This window comes from Triturus cristatus, chromosome 12, assembly GCF_964204655.1.
Source record: "Triturus cristatus chromosome 12, aTriCri1.1, whole genome shotgun sequence".
Classification (NCBI taxonomy): Eukaryota; Metazoa; Chordata; class Amphibia; order Caudata; family Salamandridae; genus Triturus; species Triturus cristatus.
The window spans coordinates 304,586,744-304,604,746 of record NC_140595.1 but is presented as its reverse complement, the minus strand read 5'-3'; the positions used below and the strand labels follow the sequence as shown (position 1 = coordinate 304,604,746).

At 42.5% G+C, this 18,003-nt stretch overlaps 1 protein-coding gene across 6 annotated transcripts in view; it reads left to right on the top strand.

The window, feature by feature from the left end:
* SMPD3 (sphingomyelin phosphodiesterase 3) overlaps positions 1–18,003 on the top strand; it is a 1,004,685-nt gene that overhangs the window by 811,241 nt on the left and 175,441 nt on the right. For all 6 annotated transcript variants that reach the window (XM_085639465.1, XM_085639462.1, XM_085639463.1 and 3 more), the window contains one exon: positions 13,048–13,123. In XM_085639465.1, the coding sequence (XP_085495591.1) occupies positions 13,048–13,123 (76 nt within the window). The remainder of the gene's footprint in view (positions 1–13,047; positions 13,124–18,003) is intronic.

The window sequence follows — 18,003 nt, the reverse complement described above, 5'->3', positions numbered from 1 at the left end:
ATGATCTTCTTTCACATTTAGAAGAAGTGAATGCACACGCCCCAAAGCTTGGTGGCAAATCGATTAGCTGCCTCCTTTAGGCAAATGATGCCCTCCCAATATCCAAAACGGGAGTGGGGCTACAGCGGCTACTGAATAAATGACATGAAATGCAACGGGCTCTCTAGAGAAGGCTAGAATAATGATACTGGCCAGAAAGATAAAGAAGCCAGGCCTATGGCACCTAAACGGCCTTCACATTAAAACTGCTGTGGAATATAAGTAGGAGTGATTATGGACAACCGCAGCACTTACCTTCCCCACATGGAGTCAATAAAATTAAAATCTGCTGTCTTACTTCACATGTTTCTAAAGCTTTAAAAAAAGTTCCTGGGGTCTTCCTGTAAACCTTTAATGAATGTGATATGCGCAAATTTCCTGCCCATCCTAGCATATGGCACAGAGGCCATGTTTGGAAGAGGTTCCAACCAACAGGACAAACTCTTAGTCAGCTCCCATAGAAAGATTTTTCATATTTCAAAACATGCTTCCCCGGCAAAAATTTGCCTGGAATTTGGCTGATCCAATCAAATTTTGGAAAGATAAGGGGCCTTTCTGAAGACCTGCTTCTACTCCATACAGCGAGGCCCGATATGCTGGAAAGCCAATTGTGGCTATAAATAACACACGCGCAAGCAGCAAATGTGCAGCCCAGACTTTGCTGGACCACTCATTACGGAACATACGGTTAGCTGCGCTATGAACAGCTCCCGTCACCTTTACATGTTATAAAAGCTAATTACCAAAGTGATGTACCAAAAGTCACATTTGGCAGACTATCAAAAGCTAGCTCTTAGCATACACGCTTGGATGGTTGTTAATAATTACGACAAACTGGGTCCTCAATCCATTTTAAGTGTTTGCATGTCGAAACATGTCAAACAAACCTTGTCCAACGTAGGCTGGGTGATCTGCCAACATTGGACTGTATACCCGTATGGATCAGGAAATGCTCTAGTTTTCTCTGCAGGCTCTGTCACTCGTACAAGGAATTAATTGTGCATATTTTCAGCATCTGCCCTGCCCTTTCACTTGAAAGATGTGCACTACTAAAATCACGATTCCAGATACTGGGGATATGTCCTTTCAGACCAGCTGTAATGTCCGCCCTTAAAGCAGAGTACCCAAGACTGTCAGCAAGATTTGTGAACATTATGCAGACAGCTGAAAAACTATTGAGCACCGCAGTGGCCTGCAAATGACTGATTTCTAGCATTAATCACCATCCTTAATTATTTTTGCATTTTGCTTCTTCTTATCTACAATAAGGGTGGCTTTATCACTCCTTGAACTGATAAACCAGCAATATGTACCGAAGGCCCTAATAACATCACTAGGGCTGGCCAGGAGGACTGTGGATAAAATTCGGAGCTGACTATCCATTTACTTGGCAGCCAGTTCGATCAATGAATTGCCAACTTCCTATGACCTTTAGGCCCTAATAACATGACCAGGGCCGACCAAAATAACTTTTGGATGAAACTCTGAGCAGACTATTCATTTATCTTGACTGCCCATTTGATCAAAAATCTTCCAATTAGCCATTCCCTCATTACATAAATGTTGAAATGTAAGCTAAGAAATAGCCCATGATAAAGTTTGATCAGCTTGGATCCCCTTTTATGTTGGATTTACCTATGAAATATCTACATTCATGGATGTTGTAGTTTTTTTCCTAATGCTAACTAATGCTGGCAATGTTTTTATTTATCTCCTTTTGGGTTTAATTAACTAAGACATGAATAAACAGTTGCAATGCTACCATTAATCAGGGGAACAAAGGAGATTTCTGCTTCAGAGTTGGCCCGTCCGATTGTTTTTACTTTCGCGATACAGTCAGTGAAGATGCCAGGTTTACTGGCTATTTAATCGACAAGAGTCTAGGAGTTTTAGTTCTACTTATGAAGTTGAAGCTTCCGTTGATTCATGTAGAAGTGGGTGTGGCATTTGGTAATACTGGATTGGCTCGCCAAATGGAAGAGGATCTGGGAGTCATCTGCATACAGTGCATATGAGACAGAGAAATCATCTAGTTTTTGAACAGTGTCAGGGCAGGGAGGGCCCCAGCAGTGCTGTGCAAGTCACCTTACTTGTGGATGATAAAAGGGATTAAATAAGCTCCGATGGCTTCAACCAGTGAATAAGCAATGGATTCATTTTACATAATTTCTGAAAATTTAAAAATCTACACAATTCTTTTGGGTTGTGATTGGACTCTTTAATTAGGATAACATTGGAAATACTTTGACAATATTAACTATTTTGTTTGTTTGAATTGATGCCTCGCTGATACAGTAGGGAGAGGAATATTGTTTTTTACCCCCTTGAGTATTAATTTCTGTCTATTGTGAACTTATCAAACGTATATTGAGCTCTGAGCTATTGTTGTTCGTACTTGTAGCACACTCTGAAGGTCCTCTTTTATACTATTCTTATTAGACTGTGATGCCTACTTTTGTTTTATTTCAGCCAGATTGGCACTATTATGTCGAAATAGGGTACTGTTTTGTGGAAAGCTTTTGACCCTTGATTCCAAAGACTGAGGGATTATGACAATTCTTATCTAGATTTGATCAAATCCTCCCCAGTTTAATTTGTTCCACTGGTTGATTGGTATGGGACTGGTTGTGGCTAATGCCACGTGTTGACGAGAAGGAGGATGATAATGGTGTGACGAGAGCAGACTATCAGTCACAAGGTCGATTGTATGGCCAACCGTATGTGTTGGCTGGTTGGTGGTAAACCATGGCATGTCTGTTTTCAAACATCTATATCCAAAGGAGGAACACGGAGTGCATGAAGGTCCAGCATACCTTCTCCAATTAGTAACCAAGTAACAACAAGGGGTATGCATTCCCTAAAGAAATGGATAGAAAGAACAAGTGCAGGTAAGTGCTTAAGAGCTGAGTACCCAGATGGGAGGCATCTGAATGCTCAGGAACAAGAGCCCTCACACACCCAGATTGGTGTCATGCTTCATCATAGGGCACGCTGCTCGTCGGGCCGGTGCTGCAATGCCCGACAGGCACCCACAAGGGGGTTCTTTGCTGGAGATCTTTTGTTTTTTGCCCTTATGTGAAGCGAGGGTGTACAAGCATGGGCTCTGAAGTGTAGATTGGTGTAGAAATTAGTGAGTTAAAATAGGCTGAGCACCCTAATATTTTTATTTAGTGGGTCCCTTTGTTTAGGTTAAAATCAGAAGTGACGGCTGTATCCAGGAGTAATGGTCTGTATCAGTGCTGATACAGACCATTACTTTTGGTTACAGTCAATGATGTAGTGATGGCTGTAACCAAAGTTAATGGTCTTCTACCTAAGGGTGAGCACAGGTTATTGGACACAAGTATCATTCTCATCCTATCTAGAATGGTGGATTCTGACTGGCTTCGACGCGTCCCTGCCAGCCTGAAACCGCTGGGTCTAACAATTGTGTTTTCTAAATTGTTAGTTCTGGGTCTTGGTTTATGGATAGTTTTCCAAGACTTCCCTCGTGGCTCTTTGTGTTCAGTGGTCTAGGCGCTACGTGCAACAATTATTGGTGAAAGATCGAAAATATCACTGTTTGTAGGTTGCATTATGAAGCGTTCTTTTCTGTCTCTGTTTGCAGATTTTTAGAACTCTGAGACAATATATAGTGCTTTACAATTTTGAAATCGATCTAAGTGACGTGTCTTCCTAGTGCAACTCATTGACGGATTTGGGCTTATGTTGTATTCCGCTCTGCTCTTCATCACTTTCTATTTTTCTTTCAGCTGAAGCTCCAATTTAAGGTTATATGAAATATTTTTCTCACTGTTGCATGAGAAGCATCGCAAAGCTGCAGACCATGTACGCGAGAAACACGGAAGGGCAGGGAAGGGCAGGAACTGCAGAGGAAAAAAGAAGTTCAGGGTTAGATACTGTGAGGTTAATAAGATTTTCTTCTTAGCCGTGTTCTGCTTTTTACCAAGGCAAGGGCACAAGTATGTAGGAACACAGAGGTATCGCATATAGAATAACTGTGACACTGAGGAAATGTGGCTTGAAGGAGAAAAGGCTGCAATACACAAACATACAATTGAAGGCACAGAACTATAAATCATTTGAACAGCTCCCATTGAACTGTAATTATATCAAAAGTAGCTTTATGTTATGGTATGTGCTCTACTATAATGTATGATTTTTTGAGGAAAGAATGTGAGGGCCGCATTACAACACTGCCATCTATCACCGAGCCCATAATTATATCAGGACACTTTAATGTATGGTATAATCACCCAACCCTCCCACCAGCAAAGAAATTAATGGAAAATGCATGGTTTCTTAATGTAGGCATCGCATAACTCAGCCCACGCACGACAAAGGCCAGCTCTCTGGGCTCATGTTCTTTCACCAAATACAGTGATTTCGCATATTCGAATTAGACACTATTATTCAACAAATAACAGACGTTTGAACATTACCAGCACAGTACTATTTAGGAATGATCAGTACAATTGTGTTAGGCTGAAAGGGTCTACTTATGCTCCCCTCTGCATCCTGGGCAACCTAGGTGAGGGTTTGCGGTTTTCATGCGGTGATGTGTGCAGTGTCATGGCTTTTACTGGATTTCTTGTTTACAAACAAATTACTGCTCATTACAGGTTAGCAAATTCAGTTTGTTTATTGGACTAAGAAAAAGATTTTTGTTCATGACACTCAATCGGGTACACCGTTTCTCTTGTGCATAATCGGTCAAAGGGATAGTCCCTCAGAGAATTTATTAAAATTATAATGGTTATTTTCAGTCTTTAAAAAATCCGATTTGCTAAAATAATTAACCCCTTCGGTGCCCGCCCCTTTCCCCGCCCAGTGCCGCGCCTTGCATTAGCGGGCGGAGTTCATGACGAGCTGGACTCGTCATGGGCACAGCGCCACCGCAGCCCATGACGAGTCCAGCTCGTCATGGGCACTGAAGGGGTTAAAAGCAAAAGAGCAAATGGTGTGCCTTCTAGGGAAGATAGGGCATTCATCTGAGTAGCCCATCATGAATGCAGGGACAAGCCCATTGCCGCTAGAAGGTTAAGTGGTAAAGCCAGTAGCGGTCGCTTGTATTAAGAAGTGGAGGGCCGTGGATAGGGGGAATAAAAAAAAAAAAAAGAAACGTATAAAAAAATTACACTTCCCTGCTCCGATGGCTGCCACCTTGCTCCCGATTCTCGCGTCCTTGTCAGGAGCCTACTACACACTGCGCAGGGTCCCAGCTCCCAATCCCAGTGCTGCTCACATGCTGGGAAGGCTATTCCCAGCATGTGAGCAGCACTGTGATTGGTCTGAGCGCCTCGATTCAGCGCTCAGACATATACTGGGAGCCTGTGTTGGTTCCTCCACCCAGCTGTACAACATAGCTAGGTGGAGAAAGGCTAAGTGTGCATCTGTCATTCACCCTTTCATCGTTGAAACATTCACTCTTCCATCCAACCTTTCAGCCACCTTTTATCCTTCTTTCCTTTCATATTTCCTTCCTTCCTGTCACTCTAACTCCCTCATCCCTTTCTTTTGTCTTTTCTATTTACCCATCTTTTTATCTCGCCCTTACTTTTTCACCTTTCTCTCTCATGATTAATTTTCTCTATGTGACGCCTCTCTCTCTGTTTTCCCCAACTTAACTTCTTTTTCTTTCTTTCTCTCTTTCCTTCACTGTGCAAGCCAGCTCAAGGCCTAAACCTCCCTCCCATTTATTCCTTAAAAGTGATATTTATCAGCAATCTACCGCAGACCAGACAGAAGAGGCTCATATACAACTAATGTATGAGCACATGGGGCTAGTGGCAGTCCCAGCTTAAGCTGCTGAAGTGGGGGAAGGGGTTCTCCACACCTCTATCAAGAGCCCTGGCTTTTAAATGTGTGCGTTGTTAATAAATATAATATGGAGTTATTTGTGTATGGTTAAATAAATGCACTATTGTAGACCCACAACAGTAATAATTCAGTAAAGGATCATTAAGGCACGTCAGTTGATGAAACTAGTAAGTATATTTTCCAAGTGTCCGGTATTTATGCAAAAACAACACGATGTAAACACGTAAATTGTGGCAACCAATAAGAGTAAAAAACAAATGCAGCTGAAGCGTTGACCAGCGTTGTGGTGAATGTTGGGGGTATTTAAAGGCCCAGAAGTTTCTACCCCGGCTGGAAGAGGTGCTTCTTCACTATACGTACCAGCTCAGGAGGTCGTGCTCATTTTATGACTACTGATCCTTATGACGTCCTATCCTATTCCTTCACAGTGGCGGATGGCGACATTTGAAAGTGGTGAGGCGTAAGACAACTGTCAAACTTCACTGTGGCGAGCGAGCGTAGCAAGCGAGCTTGAACCACCTATGGGGGTTCGGGGGGGGGGCTATCCCCCTCGAGATTTTTTTTTAAAAAGAGTGGGCAAATGGTGCATTTTCAAACAAAGAAATCCTATCTCGTGAACTCCACTCAACAGGGTGCAGCTTTCGCTTGTGCACCAGGTGCAGTGGCACCAGGGCCCAGAGGGGCCAACCAAATCCTGATTATTATTGTATTGTACACTTCAGAAAGCAGTATTAAGGCCCAGTCCATCAGTCTCAGCATCCCAGGTGAATTCTCTCACGCCTGCACCACTCGCCTCGCATCTCAGAGCCATCTTCTTTTAAACACCCCAGACACCCCCACGCTCATCCCAGGAAGCCCACTCACAGATGGCCCTCTCTCAGGATTGTGAAAGAGAGATTGGATGCCACAAAAAAGCTTTAGCTCTGGCCACTACAATTAGTGCTTCTGCAACAGAAACTTCCATCCCTATTAGACTTAATACAGATAATGAACAAGGCCTTCTAACCAGGCTGACATCGAGCGAGGAGTCGAGCCCACTGCATTCTGGTGGTGGCAAGGGCGTAAGTAATCCATGTATATTTGGGTGCGTTGGGGATTACACATGCAACTGAGAATTAGATACATCCTGAGCCTGCTCAAACTGAACCTTGTGCCCACTAAAAGGCAAAAAGGGGAGAGGAGTTGGCCTAAGGGCTAGGGCGCTTGACCTCGGACCTGGGGAACTGGGTTCGAGTCTCGGTAATGACGTTGAACATCCTGTGATTCTGGGCAAATCACGTAATCTCCCTGTGCCTAACAAAAAATGAATGTGTGTCCTCATGTAACGTAACTGGTGCTATGTAAAGCACTCTGATACCTGATTGGATTCGGGTCAAGTTTGCGCTATATAAAACTCTACAAAAAAAAAGACATTTTAAATAACAAACCAAATTGGGCTTTAGGAAACCTCGTGCTGTCCTTGGTAAGGAACTCCACCAGGTTGGTCATTCAAATGCTGCTTCCTTCATATCGATCTTGGCTATTCTACCACAGGACAATACTGACTTTATGGAGTCCATCTTTGCCAATTTTTTTAATCCAGTACTTTCTGTCTTAAAAGGGATTGAATTAACTCTGAAGGGTATTAAAGGACAATTAACCATCTCTGCTAAAAGCACCAGCAAGACAACAGGAGGGTGCCCTATACTAACAGCAATGAGGGCCAGTTAACTGAACAAAACAAAATTGGTGGAACCCAAGGGGTATTATCCGGGGCACAAACAGGTCAAACTAACTGGTTATCAAACAAGACTGCCCCAAAGCAATTATCACACTGCACCCCAACTGTTTCGATGCCATTTGTTCAGTCAGAAGCAAATTCGTAACCAGTCCCACGTGAAAGCTGCCATGCTGGCAATACAAGTATATTTCACTCCTCCATACTCCCTACCATACATACATCTGCCTCCTGAGGCCTCTCTGCTGGTCATTGTTTTAAAAAATGTACCTGCCTTGCCACGCGGTCCAGCTTGAGAATGAGGCCCAACTACAGAACAAAGTCATTTATTTGCTATGTTCATCGCTAGGCAGAATTAGAATTAATTTTGCTTCACATAACATCATTACTGTCCGAAGACTTCAATGGATAGGCAACATGTCAACACAACAGGGGGGGGGTGCCCAATACTAACAGCAGCGAGGGTCAGCTACCCAAACAAAACAAAATTGGCGGAACCCAAGGGGTATTATCCGGGGTACAAACTGGTCAAACTGACTGGTTAACAAACGAGACTACCCCAAATACATTCTTTCCCCAAATCTTCAAAGAACCAAGCCGCATTTTCCGAACAACTGCATTTTCCTAAAATGTCCAAATTGTATATTGTACAAATGGCTCCGCAGTAACTTGGAGTTATGAAGTGTGCACTTGCCAAAGAAAACGAAGGGGTTACATGCAATACACAAGGTCACACTCAACATAACGTCCCTTAAAATAAATTACTAAACCCAATATGAAGACGTTCAACTTTTATTAACAATGCAGAATTCGACAAACTGTTGGCACATATAACTTTAGGCAAGATGTTGATTTTCAGCACTCCACTTGAAGTGTAATGCTTTCATATAATCTGGCATTTGCTGTTCTGTTAAATGCATTTACCACCGCCCAAAACTCAGCATTTATGCTTATCTTCTAACAAGGCCATTCTTTACACAAACACACACAGTCCAGATCTCTTGGCAGCTGCGTTTTCTGCAGCGAGTACCCCAAGAAACAAACATGACGAGATTTGCATTAAAAGTTTCCAGGGTCGAGGACCATTATTTACAGACTCCGAAACACTGCCTCTGCATGCGTGCAGCGGGGGCACTGAGTGCAAATGACAAGTGCAGAAGAGGTCACACTGAGAATATTTGTATGGGTTTTAGATCGATTTTAGCTTCAGCGATGATTGTAATATGAATTTAATCTTAGTCTTAAAAATTTTAGATAATTTATATGTTTTCTGTGTGATGATTGTAATGTGCTTTTATGACTCAACTGTCGAATAAAGCTTTATTGAGTGATTGAGTGAGAGGAAAATCAAGACTGAGCCACCTAAATTCTGCACAATGTCCAGATTCGTAACTACTTCAAGCATGTACTGGTGCATCTGTTAACCACCGGGAAATCAACATAGGATCTTTCAGTGAGAGCGAGCCGAAAAGTAAGGTAGCCTCTGTTTAAAAAAAATAAACAATAACCGGCACCCACTATCTTAAACAGCCCCATTTTCACTATGATCCCTCTGAATTAAGTTAATATTATTAATAGAGGCGCTGTGCGGCCCATCTGCCTGAACACCCCGTTCTGAGGGTGCCCACTTTCCCGGGCCATGGCCCTATATTAACAGGCCACCCCAACCATTTTAGACCCCCATCGAGTGGGTTTGTTTAGGGCCGACGCCTCTTCAAGCCCTAGCGCTGACCGGGGACCTGGGCTGCCAGCTCTCTTGCAGGGGGACGAATAATTACCCCCTAATCCCCACCCACACAAGCATTCTCCGAATAGGGAAAATATTCAAATTGCTGTACACTGCACAAATATATTGACGAAAAAGGCATATGTTTCACGGACTGTTCTAATGACTAACTTTGGAAACGATCTAATGCTGCATGGCCAGGGCCAGAGCATCATATATCTGTGGCAGCAAACTACGGCCCAGATTTACCAAGATTTGCAAAACGCAATGCTGAACGGCACACTGTGGGTCTGAGGCATGATGTAGCCATCATCATCACATCAGATCTCAAAATTAAACATGATGTCCACAACATGGGTGGCGAACTGGTCGCTTTTAATCCCAGCCCCCTCCTCTGAATTAAAAAAAAAGTGTGATTCTTGGGAAACCTCTTAATGTTCCTCTGCCACAAACTGTAGCAAGTGTAATGGAATAACAGTGTAAATATGCGCACTGTCAACTGTGAGCTTTAATCAATTTCATGCGCCACCCCGCCACACGCATCTGTAATCCGACGTCACCCGAACACAGCACATACACACATACTAGAGATGCTTCTGCAGTTTTATCTTCTACTAATCGCTCTGCTGCTCCCTGGAGCTATGCCTCCGGTCTTTTCAAATGGAGACTCTGAATTTCGCTAAAGAATCTTCGATTTTATTTATTTCCAGGGGACGGGCCATTTAAACACGCCGTCCCTACTTGCCCACGCTATGATCTTGTGTCTATAGACATATTTGTAGGCATCAGTTTCCTTTTCAGGCCAGATAAAGTACTTTCGAAATGGGCGAACCACAATTTAGTAGGTATTTACCCTTGTATTTAGTTTTTCCAGAAATCGGAGTGTAGTCTTCACTATACAATACTTGCAATACTTGCGGGGGGTCACACGGGGGTGGTGGGCCGGGGAAGAATAAAATTAAGAAAACTTACCTGACCGCCTCTGCTCCTGGGCCGGCCCCGGGGTCCCGCGTTGGCGCCCAACGTCTTCAGGAACAGCCGCGCAGTGTCACTGAAGTGGCAACCCCTCTAAGCCAATACTGGCGCTGCTCCAGCAGCGCCTGAATTGGCTTAGCAGCGTTACTCGCCGCCCATTAGGAGATCGAGGGTTGCAGCGTTGAGCAACCCTCGGTCTCCTAATGCGCAGCCGCCAGCCAGACAGTACACTCAGTACACTAGTGGGCATGACTGCGCTGGTCGGAAAAATTCTCCTACCTTCACCCAGCATGCGCACTTGTGCTGCTGCCTGCTGTGCGCTCCGCGCAACCCCCTGGCTGCCTGAGAATGCATGTCAGTCAGTCAGCATGACGCCGGACCGCCCACACCCTTCAGACTCTGAAGGGGGTGGGCGGTCCGGCCTCCGGCGTCATGCTGACTGTCTGACATGCATTGTGATTAAGTTTACTGTTTGTTTACTTTGCAGCTTTGCCGGCGCGGGCGGCTTGTGGGGCAACGCCCCAGCGCCTTAATGGACACACCGCCACTGTTCCTTCACCTGCGTTAAGCTCTGTCTGGCCCCTCACCATTCAGCTCTTTGTTTCATCCAGGTGCTGTGGCAGCGGATGGATAAGCTGGGCAAAATGTTGAGGGTAACCAAGTGAACTCCAGCATCCTGAAGGCACCATGTTGACCCGGAACACAGCTACCGCCTTCATTCCAGCAAGGATTGGGGCTTGACTCTTTAAATGCAGACCAGACCATCTGCAGTGGCTGGGGTGGTGGTGTGTCAGGTCAGAGTATACCAGTGTCAGTGTTGCCACATTGGACTTTTTCTCACACAGTTTGGCTAAACCTGGTCTCAGTTGTGCAAGAAAATGAAGACTTTTACCTATGGCCATATACCGGGCTTTTTTTAAAAGGACTTTGTGCTATTAATTAATCTAACAGGTTACAACTTTGTGATAACGTAGTGCGTATTAGCAGGGGACAAGCTCTTAGTGGTTGACTGTATTGGCTGAGGCTGGGCTACTGACAGGCAGTTGTTGCTGGTCTAGCCAAAGCCTAACCTTGTCATGAGCTCGGAGTCCCTCCACAACCGCTTACTAGAGTGATTGGGAGTGCCATAAATCACAATCTGCCACATGTATGCCATGACTTTGGCCTCCATTTGCACCAAATGCTGTTCTCCCTGACATTTTTTTGCCAGGCTTAAGCACACACACGGCAACATTTCCCATTCTGGTGGGAGACTCACGATTTTTAAAACTAAAAACTGCTTATTTTAGCTTTCTCCCTCCTGAAATTGTCCCCCACTTCAATGAAAGTCAATGGGGAAAATATGTTCCCCTGATTATTTTTAAACTCTCCCTCACTCCCGCTTCTAAAAGTTGGAATAACGCATAAGTTGCTTAACATGAAGCATGATTTCCTAGTCGTTCTTTCATGGGATGGATGACATAGTGCTGTCCACCTGTTCCGCTCATTATAGTGCCATGTGGAAGAGAGTACTGCTCTTCTGCCTGACTGGCTTCCTGTGCCCATCATTCAAGGACTCACTGGAAGGAGTCAGCATTTTGAGGCCTTCCAGCTCAGTGCTTGATTTGTAAAAAGTAAGCGGCAGGGTCCTTCTCAGGCCACTGCAGTCTGGTCCACCCGTTAATCCTGCCAGTGCTGCCAATGACAGTACGAGCACAACTACTAGCCACAGCACTCCTACCATTTGGAGACAAACCTTATGGCAAGTCCTTTGGTTTTTGAGACAACCCCCTATGGCTTTTTCAGTCTTATGACCAAATAAATATGAGTTAAGCCACGAATTTTTAAATGAAGGAACACACTGAGACATTTTTAAAAAATGTTTAAATTTTACCTGCCAGTTAATCACAAAGTATGGCCCGGGGGCCGCATGCGGCCCTCCTGACCTAAAGATGCGGCCCCCTGGTTAAGAACAGCACTGACAGTAAAAAGGTGATAAAAAAATAGGCAAGCATTTGATTTCAGGTTATTAGAAAGGAAGTAACTAAGGTTTCCTGCACCACTTAACTTTAGGAGCACTTTCATTTTTCTCAACATCTTACAACAAACTTCTGAAAATATGATAAAGTCTCTTCAAGATTCAAAAATGTATTTCATTAACAGGCAGAACCCCGTTTTACATTAGTTCATTGAGAAGTGCTTTTTTTAAAGTGATCTTTTTCATACATGAATTTAAAAACATTCATGTTTCCGTAAACCCCCACTGACAATAATCGCAATAGTGAACTAAGAGACAATTAACTTGTTATGGATACTCCTTGAGTGGCATGGGTTGCTATTATGAATGGATGGTATAGTTTATTAAATCATACACAGGAGAAAGTTTCATACAGTGCTTATCCTGAAGTCGTGTATTTCAAGGTCCTCTTATATGAGATAATGGGGAAAAAAAGGAGAGAAAGTGAAATAAAAAGAATTGCTTAGAATCACACAATTTTGTCAAATGGGAAAGCTGGGATTGATCATGTTGCCACTAGATGTACATGTATACTTCCCGTACACCTAACTTACAGTCCCCAACCACCACCCTCTGACCGCCACCCTGCTGACATCAATCCGGCCCTCGGTCACACCACAGACCAAACTTTCTGGCCCTTGGGATTTTCTTTTACGTGTACCCATGTTTTACCCCATTTGTTAGACACTCTGTATAACAAAAGTCCAGATTTGTCAACCTTCACCTGTTTGCTTAACGTACATCTCTAACTATATTGCTCTTTCTTTCCAATAGGTGCAAGTGGGAAGTACAACTCAGGACCAAAGAATTGTGGGATACATTTCCTGCACTCATCTGCATGCTCTGGCAGGTATGCTAAACATTCTCTCAATTATAACGTGTGGATTCTACTGATGTTTATAATATGGTGTGTTGCTTTCAATCTATTTATAGTAAGTGCGGTCTCTGTCTCCTGGAAGCCTTTACCTAGTGTGTGTTCTGTATTTTTTTTAATCTTAGCACCACATTTACAGTTCATTTTAATGGCAATTTCTTTGATTTTCGGAGGAGTTGCTCAAATCACTAAATAATCCTCTTGTACAATGTCGTAAAACATATTGTCCTAGAGGTGGAGGCAATTTCTCTGGGGTATTCTACTCCATATTTAGCTATTCTTCGCAATTTTGAGGATTTTCCATTCCCACCAGCCTCTTTTTCAGACAATTAACCTGTAGGTACAAGTTACAAGCAAGGTATGGAAGTGGAATGAGGTATGAGTTGCTAAGTTGGAACGATAGGATATTTAAGGTAGTGCCAAATAGGCAGTGACAACATTGGTCTGGCTGATGACCAGGCCCTATACACGCAATTAAGTATCCAGTGAATGTTAGATTTTTCAACCTTCCCAAACACAACACAATACATTGCCAAACTGTCTCAACCAGAGACATTGCCCTTATAGTTGCAATTTAGTAATATACAGCATGAGCTATAGAACTCATTAGAAAATCTGTACATAAACACGGTGGGATGAAAGCCCTATTTTACTCATCAATTAATTGACTCATGCAGCTTTAATCACCCTCCTCCTACTTAATTCATGCCCAAACCACCCCCAAGTCCCACAATGGCCCTTTGCTTTTTGCACCACGCTTTGCTCATCACTGTCATGTTGAGAGGCCACGCCATTTTACATTTAAAGAGCATCCTAGAAAGACGTGCTGCTTGGCTCCAGTTTACGGCTGGCTGTGTCCGAGACTACTTTCAGGCTAAAGGGTCATTTAAACTAGAGGTTGTCTAATCTGTGATTTCGTGGAGGTCACACATTTTCAAATCTCTTTTTAAATCATGCCGGCTTCACCAAACGTGAAGCTGGCAAAGTTAAAAGAGCATTTGGGAATGAAAAATGGGACCTGCTCACGACCAGAAATGTTTTACCTGGTAGTAACTAGTCGTGCTAAATTAGAATAATGGAGCAACAACATGCAAGAAACAAACATAAAATGTGTTTGTGCATGTTATCACCAGTTATTTTTTTCGCAGGGGTATACATCAGAAGCAAAAACATATCTGATACATTGCACAAATGTGAAATGCTCTGGGGAGTTTTTGCACTTATTAATAATTTATAAACTTGAATGGCCTAACAAGTGCTTCTGTTGCTGCATGAGAACACAGAGACTTTTGACAATAATAAGCGCGTTGCATTTTTAGAGCTTAAGACTCAGCTGTGTCTGCACACCTCCGCCACCACTGTTTTAGATATTGTATTGGTATCAAGTATTTGCATTGTGTGCAACTGCTACTGCTCTGTTGCTGTGTCCAGTGGATTGCAAGCTTGAGCATGCATGTCTTGTTGGAAGTTGCAGGTTTTGGGCTTTGTTGTGGGCAAGGGCTGTGTCATGCATGACACCCAAAGATGCGACTGTTCTGATCTAGCGCCATACAACAGGCTAGTAGCACGTTCTGATTTATTTACAGATTTAATATGCCACACCTGTGTTTATATTAGGCTTTTTTCTTTTCTTTGACTCTTGTGATGCTATGCCTGTGCCTCTCTTTCTGGCTCATGCTCTTCGCTTGTGCTTCTGCCAACTGTATTTCTGTCTTTTATTGCTGCATTATTTAAATCAGTAGTTAGAAGAACAGTGGTCCCTAAGCAGTAAATTTGAACACAATATTTATGTAGGCATAATAATGCCCAAAAATTGTTTCAGTGACAATAAGCCAAAACATTTATTATTAAAATAGTTCCAAAACAAGTGTTAAGAACAGACAAAACAGTAAACATACAGGCAAAGAGTAAGGGGTCACCAGTATTCATATGCAAAATGAGGGTCACTTATTTCAATACCAAAGCAATTCTGCACCCTAAAGTAAATTTATACAAGGTCTAGCAGGTCAGAGTGTGGGTCGACGGCATTTTAATCCCTTAGCAATGTGGGATCATCATCAGGACAAGTAATAATTTGCCTGAGCCATAACTCAATAGCAGAATCAAAATGAACACATGTTAATGGAGGAAAGGGAAGGAAGAGAAGAAAGATGTTAGGAAAAAATCAAGGTCTCAGAATTATCAAATCATAGCAGTTTTCGGAGCATGCAGAACCAGAACCTGGAAAGCATGCAGAAATTGTTTTTTATGGTCAAACCAGGGGAGGTGATGTGTCTAGTGCCTATGGAAGTGATGCCTGTTCAGTAAACCGAACCTGCCAAAATGATAAGGAGTGAATTGTGTTTAAGCACAATGTTGTTGTGCATGGACAATACACGTGCATATTCATACTGTCTTGAAAAAATGCGCCAACCTGGCGATAGAATAATCTATTAATATTTTGATTAACGGCGCGACTGACTCATATAGATGCATCTGTGAATGGAAGAACTACAGTAAGAGACTCTTTAGCTATAATATAATGTAATGTAAGGAAGAAGAACCAGTATATACCAACTTTAAGTCACAATTAGATGGGCCTTTGAACCATCAACCATCTATTCCAAGGGAGTAAGGGTGTAGCCATGGTCCAAGGAGAGATCACTGATCAGAGCCTAAAAAAAATTATAGGTAATATATATATATATATATATATATATATATATATATATATTCACAACCAACACCGGCATGCAACAAATATATATGTGTGTGTGTGTGTGTGTGTGTTCAATGGCCATGTGGGAGACAAACTAGTCCGAAATCATCAAAAAACAACAGCTTGAATGAGGTGTTGTTGCAGCCTGAGCCCCTTTTATAATAAAATTGAGCTAAATTGAGGGGGGACAATATGTAAATACAGAAACAGCCACAGTTGGACTTGGCCCTTTTTGCAGGATTATCCCCAAACCTAAACAAGGGGTCACTCCCGTTAAACAGAAGTTGAGAAGTGCTCCTCTGAGCATAAGAATGGAGTGAGCGGACATTTTGAAAAAACAGGTGCAAGAAGATATCATCAAAGAGGTTGAATCCTCAAAGTGAGTGCCTCCTTTAATTCTATCAAAGAAAGGGGGCAGCACCCTAAGGCTATGTGTCAACCTCGGGCTCCTAATTTAAATATTTTTATTGACTGCCACCCCTACCTAGAATTAATCAACACCTTAGACACAGACAATATCTTCTCCACAGTGGATCTAAGGTCAGCCAACCACCAGATAGCACTTTACCCTGATTCCAGATCCTTAACACTTTTATCACACCTTTTGGCTTGTACAAGTTTAAGAAAATGCTGTTCGGCCTAGTCTCCATGGCCTCGGTGTTTCAAAAGGCAAGGTATACCATATTTAAGAACATGTACTATTGCATGAGGTGTTTTCAAGATGATATTCTAATTGTTTCTAAAAAATGAATAAGAGCACCAAGTACATATAAAAAAGGTGAGTGAAAGACTGCAAGTGAATGGTATAACACTGAAGAAAGAGAAATGCAAGCTATTCTGTAAAGAAATTGAGTATTTGGGTCACACCAATTCTGGTGAAGGAATTGTACCAAAGAAATCTATTGTTGGTGCTATACAAAATGCAGCTACACCTGATACAAAAGAAAAACTGTTGTCCTTTGCGATTTGTGCGAGTACTACAGGAAGTTTGTAGAAACATTTGTTGAGAAAATGAAACGTTTAAGAAAACTGGTTAGGAAAGGAAGGGCATTTGTGTGGGCAGAAGAACAACAATTAGCATTTGTAAAGATTAAGGAGGATATATGAAAACCACCCAATGTTAAACAATTCGGTATCGGTAGGAAGTGTGTGTGATACCAGTGGATGCGGATATATACAGTCTTGAAGCAGTACTGTCTCAATGTGATGAAAATGATGAATGGAATGTGGCTTTTGATTAGCAAACCTTGAATGCTAGAGAAATAAGGTATGCCATTATAGAAAATGTGTTGTTGACATGTGCATGGGCAATTGAACATTTCAGAGACTATTTTGGGGGGCGTTCCCTTAGAACTTAGATCTGATCTCAAACTATTAATATTTTGTCACTGGGTGGTGGGTGTAATGCTACTGCAAGGATAGCCAGACTGTGCTCAAGACTACAGAAATAATGCTTCAACATCACCTATGTTCCTGGGAAGAAACATCTGATGGTGGATTGCCTTTCTAGGTTACAGTGGGAAGGTAAAAAGAAACAGTCTGATGTTGATAATTTTGACACAGAAGTTGTTGCAACTGTCGGTGAAATGATCACTGGAAACTGCTGAGCTGAGTAAATTAGAATGGACAGAGGCTGAGAACAGGGATGAACTTCGCAAGTATGTAAAGGATTGTGTGATAAATGGATGGCCATAATGTAGATATGTTAAATCAGAGTGTGTTGAGCTTTTTCAAGTAGCCTGTGAATTACAGGCACATGGGGATTTGTTATTTAGGAAGGCAAATGTGCATCTCCAGAAAGAGTTAGGAAAATGTTATCAGAGTTAGCCTATTATGGTCATCCCGGAATGTCTTAATTGAAAAAGCTAGTGAATAATGTTTCCAGTGGCCTGGAATTGATACTGTAGCTGACAACTGGATTAGAAAATGTGAAGAGTTTTCAAGCAATGACAGGTTTTGAGGACTACGCAAACGCCATTCACACCTGTTGCTTGGTCACAACACCCCTGGGAAAAGTTAGCTTTGATATTTCAGGACCATTTTAACAGTTGCCAGTTGATTTAAGATTTGCTTCAGTAGCCATTGATTATCATTCTAAGTGGCCAGAGGTTAAGTTTGTTGGAGAAGCCACCACATATATAGTTATTTTTTCAACAAG